This window comes from Nycticebus coucang, chromosome 4, assembly GCF_027406575.1.
Source record: "Nycticebus coucang isolate mNycCou1 chromosome 4, mNycCou1.pri, whole genome shotgun sequence".
Lineage (NCBI taxonomy): Eukaryota > Metazoa > Chordata > Mammalia > Primates > Lorisidae > Nycticebus > Nycticebus coucang.
This window is the reverse complement of record NC_069783.1, coordinates 73,074,015-73,082,262: the sequence shown is the minus strand read 5'-3', so window position 1 is coordinate 73,082,262 and position 8,248 is coordinate 73,074,015. Positions and strand designations below refer to the sequence as shown.

Sequence of the window (8,248 nt, the reverse complement as noted above, 5' to 3'; positions counted from 1 at the left end):
AACTCCATCCAGGTTAATACAAAAGATATAAAGTCTCCATCTTTTTAAATGGCTGAATAGTATTCCCTGGTATACATATACCACAGTTTATTAATCCATTCCTGGTTGATGGGCATTTAGGTAGTTTCCATATCTTGGCGATAGTAAATTGAGCTATGATAAACAATCTAGTGCAAATGTCCTTATGATAAAATACTTCCCCCCACCCGTGTAGACACCTAATAATAGGATTGTGGGGTCAGATATAGGGTCTAATTTGAGTTCTTTGAAGATTCTCCATACTTGTTTCCAAAGAGGCTGTATTAGTTTGCAGTCCCACCAACAGTGTAAAAGTGTTCCTTCCCATCTCTCCACATCCGCACTAGCATCTGCAGCTTTGGGACTTTACGATGTGGGCTATTCTCATTGGGATTAGGAGATATCTCAGGGTGGTTTTGATTTTCATTACTCTGATGATCAGGGATGATGAACATTTTTTCATATGTTTGTAGCCATTCATCTGTCTTCAGAGAAGGTTCTGTTCATGTCTCTTGCCCTGTGATAGATGGGATTGTTTGCTTTTTGTTGTTGTTGTTAATGTGAATTCTCTGTAGATTCTAGTTATCAATCCTTTGTCAGATTCATAACATGCAAGTATCTTTTCCCATTCTGAAGGTTGTCTATTTGCTTTAATTGTTGTGTCCTTAGCTGTGAAGAAGCTTTTCAGGTCAAATGAGTCCCATTTGTTTCTTTTTTCTTTTTTTTTTTTATTGTTGGGGATTCATTGAGGGTACAGTAAGCCAGGTTACACTGATTGCAATTGTTAGGTAAAGTCCCAAAACAAATGTCTTGACCCATTTGTTTATTTTTGTTGTTGTTGCACCACTGAAGTCTTTGTCATAAAATCTTTCCCCAAGTCAACATCCGTAAGAGTTTTTTCCACATTTTCTTCTAGGATTTTTATCATTTCATGTCTTAGATTTAAATCTTTTATTCATGTTGAGTCAACTTTTGTAAGTGGTAAAAGGTGCGGGTCCAGTTTCAGTCTTTTATATGTGGTTATCCAGTTCTCCCAGCACCATTTATTGAATTAGGGATTCTTTCCCCCAGTGTATGCTTTTGTTTGGTTTATGGAAGAGCAGATAGTGATAAGGGACTGGTTTCATCTCTTGGTTTTCTATTCTGTTCCATTTGTCTATATCTCTATATATTTATGTATATAGACATATATGTACCATGCTGTTTTGATCACTGTGGACTTGTAATGTAAGAGGAAGTCTGGTAGAGTGGTGCCTCTGGTTTTCTTTTATAACTAAGAATTGCCTTGGCTACATGTTTGTTTTTTTTTATTCCATGCAAAATGAAGAAATATTTTTTCCAGTTTTTCAAAGTATGCTGTTGGTAATTTAATGGGGATTGTAGTAAATCTGTAGATCGCTTTGGGTAGTATAGACATTTTAGCAATGTTGATTCTTCCCAGCCAAGAGCATAGTATGTTCTTCCATTTATTAATGTCTTCTGCTATTTACTTTCTCAGGATTTTGTAATTCTCTTTGTAGAGATCCCTCATCTCCTTTTTAGGTATATTCCTACGTATTTCATTTTCATTGAAGCTACTGTGAAGGGAACTACGTCCTTGATTTGTTTTTCAACTTGGCTGGGACAGAAATTTTTAAGATATAGTCCCTGGATTAGGAGCATCAGCACCAATTGGGAGCTTGTTGAAAATGCAGAATCCTAGGGCCTAGCCCAGATCTACTGATTGAGAAGCTTTGTGTTAACAAGCCATTCAAGTGACTCTGAGGCACACTGGAGTTTGAGAACAACCTTTAAGGGCTCTTTGTTTAGCAGTTTTGCTAAGTATTTCAAACATGATTCACTTTAAAAGCAAACAGATTTAGCAATTAACTTTCAAGGACACAATTACCACATTAAGTGGAAATGTGTCATATTAATTTTTGCCTTAAAATATTTAAAATAAAAATAATGTATAACCATAATTTAAAAATTAATTAACATATGTAAGAGCTTATGATAAAAAGCATTGGAACTCTATCCCAGCTTCCCTCATACTCCACAGTTCTACTTCCCAAAGACAACTACTTTTCCTATGGGTTACCTATACTATTTTAATGAGAAGAATAGTAATAATTATTATGGAAGTTAGATGTTAGCAAACAACAGGTGAATATTTAACTATCTTATAGCATACCTGCATCTTCTTTATCTTCTCCATATAGATTATGTCATCAGTGTTTTTAGTTAATTCAAAAAATCAGTGTTTCTATAATTAGGATTACATGCAATGATCATTTTGTGTGTGTGTGTGTGTTGAGACAGAGTCTCACTCTGTTGACCAGGCTAGAGTGCTACATCAGCGTAGCTCACAGTAACCTCAAATTCTTGGCTTAAGTGATCTTCCTGCCACAGCCTCCCTAGTAGCTGGAAATACAGGTGCCCACTATGATGCCTGGTTAATTTTTCTATTTTTAGTAGAGGTGGGGTTGCACTCTTGCTCAAGGTGATCTTGAACTCCTGAGCTCGAGGGATCCTCCCACACAGCCCCCCAGAGTCCTAGGATTACAGTTATTATTCACTGTACTGATGCACATTTTATTTCTGGCAGACATTTAAATTTTCCCTGGTGTTACTAATGCATTGATGTCCTCATGGCTCACAGCAACCTCAGACTCCTGGGCTCAAAGCAATCCTCCTGCCTCACCCACCCAAGTAGCTGGGGCTACGGGCACATGCCTCTACTCCTAGGTAATTTTTAAAATTTTTTGTAGAGACAAGGTGTAGTTCTTGCTCAGGCTGGTCTTGGACTCCTGAGATACAGAGATCCTCCCACTTCAGCCTTCCAGAGTGCTAGGATAACAGGTGTGAGCCACCTCTTCTGGCCTCTTATTTCTTTTTAAAAATACATATTTTTAAATTTGAATAATAAAAAGTTCCAACTTTTACAATATGACAGATATTTATATATCACTATCCAGAATTGACACGGGTTAACATTTTATCTTATTTGCTTCATATCTACACCTATATCCACCTATCCAAAATATCAAAGATCATCAAACATCATCTTAAACCTATCCCTCCCTAGAGGTAACCTGCAGTTAGTGTGTTTCATTCCTGTGCATGATTTTATGCTTTTGTTACTTATAAATGTAGCTACAAACAATATTAGTAGTGTTGTTGCTACTAATATTGTTTATAAATAAAATAAAATTTTGCTTTAAAATTTTGTATAAATAATATCATTTTGTTTGTATCCTTTTTCACCCTGGCTTTTTTCCCCTTGACTTAACACATTTTTGAGATACACACATGAAGTCCAGTTCATTCATTCAAGCTGTGCTTCAGTATCCATTATGTATCAGTTAGGAAGGTCATCCAAGAGTCACCAGAATGACAGACACCAAAACAAATAGGAAAAGAGGACCATGAGAAAACCTAATGGCCACTGTGGTATATGCTGTCCAGCCATTAAAAAAGATGGAGACTTTACATCTTTTGTATTAGCGTGGATGGGGTTGAAATACATTCTGGTTTTTTTTTTTTTTTTTGAGACAGTCTCACTCTCAAAGTGAGTGCCTTGGTAGAGTGACTTGGTTGAGTGCTGCAGCATCATAGCTCACAGCAACCTCAAACTCTTGGGCTCAAGTGATTCTTTTGCCTCAGCCTCCCTGGTAGCTGGGACTATAGGAGCACCCCACCACACTTGGCTATTTTTAGAGTGGGGTCTCACTCTTGCTCTTGCTCAGGCTGGTCTCGAACTCCTGAGCTCAAGCAATCCACTGGCCTCGGTCTCCCAGAGTGCTAGGATTAAAGGCTTGAACCACCATGCCTGGCCTTGAAATATATTCTTCTTAGTAAAGTATCAGAAGAATGGAGGAGCAAGAATCCAATGTAATCAATTCTAATATGAAGCCAGTAGACAATCTAACACATACCCACATAAGAGAAAAACGCAAATCAATTCAAGGTGGGGGGCAAGGGGATGAAGGAAGGCGAAGAGGGGAGGAGAGAGGGGGAAGGGTGTGCTCCCCTTTAAAGGACACAATGTTAGGGCATATGGCACACCTCCTGGGGGCAGGACACAATTATAAGAAGGACTCTACCTAAAAAATGCAAACATTGTAACCTAATCCTTTGTATCCTCAAATTAACCTGAAACAATGAAAGAAAAGTATATCTGAATCGAATGAAAACCTGAGACATCAGACTGTAAAATGTTAGCTTGGAATGTTTTTGCATATATTAGCAGAAGAAATGATCTCAGGCTAATTTGGATAACTTCCTGGTGCAATATAATGCAATTTGTTAGAGTGAAAATCAGTATTTGTTTCCTATTAGAAGCTTATAAATGTCAAAATAATGATTTAGATAATATATTTGTTCAGTCAATAAAGCTAAACTGTTTCATTTTTGTTATAGTCGTGAAAACTATATTTCACTTTCTTTTTATTTTTTTTTATATTTCACTTTCTTTTTAAACTAACTGAAAATATTTCTCTGTAAAAAAATAAAAAACCTAATGTCCAACACCAGAGACATAAACAAGCTTCCTTTTTGCTCCTGTTTCCTTTAAACTAACTAATTCTTGGATGGCTATTCCTATTTTGAAGGGGAGCTACCAAACAGCTGTGGAACAGCTGGTCTGGATTTGTTGATGTGGAGTTACAATGGGCAATTGGATGAAGCCCTCCATTTTGTTAGAGGTCTCCCAAGTATAGAAAGTGTGAGTCCTCCTGTCTCCTGCCTGGAGGGCTGTGTTTTCTTCAGCCTTCTTGGAGTCCAATAGGTAGATGGCTGAAGGCTAAAAGCCTTTACTTAAAAACTTTGTTTTCTCTGGTGAAATTACTCCTTTTTGCTTTCAGCTGCCCAGAGGGCTTCTGGTTTAACCCCTCCACCTCTGGGGGGAGGAGGGGCATTGTTGGAGACTGGAGCCTCAGGGAGAGATCCAAGGATTTTTTTTTTTTTTTTATTGTTGGGGATTCATTGAGGGTACAATAAGCCAGTTATACTAATTGCAATTGTTAGGTAAAGTCCCTCTTGCAATCATGTCTTGCCCCCATAAAGTGTGACACACACCAAGGCCCCACCCCCCTCCCTCCATCCCTCTTTCTGCTTCCCCCCCCATAACCTTAATTGTCATTAATTGTCCTCATATCAAGATTGAGTACATAGGATTCATGCTTCTCCATTCTTGTGATGCTTTACTAAGAATAATGTCTTCCACTTCCATCCAGGTTAATACAAAGGATGTAAAGTCTCCATTTTTTTAATGGCTGAATAGTATTCAATGGTATACATATACCACAGCTTGTTAATCCATTCCTGGGTTGGTGGGCATTTAGGCTCTTTCCACATTTTGGCGATTGTAAATTGAGCTGCAATAAACAGTCTAGTACAAGTGTCCTTATGATAAAAGGATTTTTTTCCTTCTGGGTAGATGCCCAGTAATGGGATTGCAGGATCGAATGGGAGGTCTAGGTTGAGTGCTTTGAGGTTTCTCCATACTTCCTTCCAGAAAGGTTGTACTAGTTTGCAGTCCCACCAGCAGTGTAAAAGTGTTCCCTTCTCTTCACATCCACGCCAGCATCTGCAGTTTTGAGATTTTGTGATGTGGGCCATTCTCACTGGGTTAGATGATATCTCAGGGATGTTTTGATTTGCATTTCTCTAATATATAGAGATGATGAACATTTTTTCATGTGTTTGTTAGCCATTCGTCTGTCGTCTTTAGAGAAAGTTCTGTTCATGTCTCTTGCCCATTGATATAAGGGATTGTTGGCTTTTTTCATGTGGATTAATTTGAGTTCTCTATAGATCCTGGTTATCAAGCTTTTGTCTGATTGAAAATATGCAAATATCCTTTCCCATTGTGTGGGTTGTCTCTTTGCTTTGGTTATTCTCTCCTTAGCTGTACAGAAGCTTTTCAGTTTAATGAAGTCCCATTTGTTTATTTTTGTTGTTGTTGCAATTGCCATGGCAGTCTTCTTCATGAAGTCTTCCCCCAGGCCAATATCTTCCAGTGTTTTTCCTATGCTTTCTTGGAGGATTTTTATTGTTTCATGCCTTAAATTTAAGTCCTTTATCCATCTTGAATCAATTTTTGTGTGTGGGGAATGGTGTGGGTCCAGTTTCAGTCTTTTACATGTAGATATCCAGTTCTCCCAATACCATTTATTGAATAGGGAGTCTTTCCCCCAAGGTATGTTCTTGTTTGGTTTATCGAAGATTAGGTGGTTGTAAGATGTTAGTTTCATTTCTGGGTGTTCAATTCGATTCCAAGTGTCTATGTCTCTGTTTTTGTGCCAGTACCATGCTGTCTTGACCACTATGGCTTTGTAGTACAGACTAAAATCTGGTATGCTGATGCCCCCAGCTTTATTTTTGTTACTAAGAACTGCCTTAGCTATACGGGGTTTTTTCCGGTTCCATACAAAACGCAGAATCATTTTTTCCAAATCTTGAAAGTACGATGTAGGTACTTCGATAGGAATGGCATTGAATAGGTAGATTGCTTTGGGAAGGATAGACATTTTAACAATGTTGATTCTTCCCATCCATGAGCATGGTATGTTCGTCCATTTGTTAATATCCTCTGCTATTTCCTTTCTGAGGAGTTTATAGTTTTCTTTATACAGGTCCTTCACCTCCTTCGTTAGGTATATTCCTAGGTATTTCATTTTCTTTGAAGCTATGGTGAAGGGAGTTGTGTCCTTAATTAGCATCTCATCTTGACTGTTATTGGTGTATACAAAGGCTACTGACTTGTGGCCATTGATTTTATATCCTGAAACATTACTGTATTTTTTGATGACTTCTAGGAGTCTTGTGGTTGAGTCTTTGGGGTTCTCTAAGTATAAGATCATGTCATCAGCAAAGAGGGAGAGTTTGACCTCCTCTGCTCCCATTTGGATTCCCTTTATTTCCTTGTCTTGCCTAATTGTATTGGCTAGAACTTCCAGCAGAGATCCAAGGATTTTAAGAGCTCTCCCACCCCTTCACCCCACTCTGCATCCTGGTCTTCAGATATACCTACTGCCTCTCATTTCCTCTTTTGCCTATTTTTCAGAACCATCGTATAAGTAGAAGCTATCTAATCTTTGAGTGTTTAGATAAAACCTTTTTAAAAACTATTCTATAATTTCTAATCATTTGGTTTAATAAGAAACCACAATGGAAATTTGGTTTATATATGTAAACTATAGAAGCATAGTAAATTTCTCTTTTAAAATTGTTTTTATTGTTTCAGGTTCATTGAGAGGGTAAAGAATTAGGTTACACTGTTTTCATTTGTTAGGTAAAGTCCCTGTTATAGTTTGTCCCATAACTTTTTTTAAAAATAGAGACAGGATCTCATTATATTACCCAATCTAGTCTCATACTTATGGTCTCAAGCAATCTTCCCCCTTCAGCTTCCCAAAGGGCTGGGATTACAGTCGTGAGCCACTGCACCCACCCAACATAATACATTTACAAAGGCTTTCCTGTGGCCTAGTATATGTGTTCCCTTTGTAAATATTCTATTTGTACTTGTAAAAGATGTGTGTTCTTTACTTTTTAGAAATTATTTACATATATATGATTCTTAAATTTGTTTATATATCCTTTTACATTAATTTTTTCATCTATATTAAGGTCTCCCATTATGATTGTAAAATCGCCCACCTGTCCTAGAAATCCTACCCTTTTTAACACACATGTTTTGAGGCTATGTTCATCTTTTACTTTGTAGTCATGAAGGTGAAGGAAGAGAAGGCTGGGGTGGGAAAGCTGGACCCCACTAACTACAGGAGGAGATATCCAGAACGGAAAGGTAAGGTCACTTTGAGGACTTGATGCAAATCCTAGGAGGGACTACTAATTCTTTGGGGGTCCTTAAAACAGCCTTTTTCCTAACTCACCCATAGCATCCCCTCAAAGCTTCATCATGTCCTAAAGGGACAATGTGGTGAGGCCAGAGACAGGAAACTGTCTCTCTGCCTGTGTGGATTAGGGCATAGCTTCCCCAATACAAAAGTAAGCTTACTTAATTTTATAAGATCTGCAAGCCATCATAAATGCCAAATGTCGACATTTTATAAAGATTCTGAAACTGGCAGCCTAGTTAAAATCAGCCCAAGAGGGTATTGAGGCAGGTATTTCTGTTGCTCTGGGCTTGCTGACTTATAGGCCCTAAGTCTCCTACACTTTATGGAGAAAAAGCCATGGGGCTGCTACTCCCATCTGCAGTAGGGCTCCCTACTGCAGCCCA

General features: G+C 38.1%; 1 protein-coding gene across 1 annotated transcript in view; it reads left to right on the top strand.

Moving 5' to 3' along the window:
• The first annotated feature begins 7,731 nt into the window (after positions 1-7,731).
• Positions 7,732-8,248, top strand: part of SLC4A5 (solute carrier family 4 member 5) — a 103,980-nt gene continuing 103,463 nt past the window's right edge. Inside the window, exon 1 of the mRNA XM_053587805.1 lies at positions 7,732-7,810. Within this exon, the coding sequence (XP_053443780.1) occupies positions 7,732-7,810 (79 nt within the window). The remainder of the gene's footprint in view (positions 7,811-8,248) is intronic.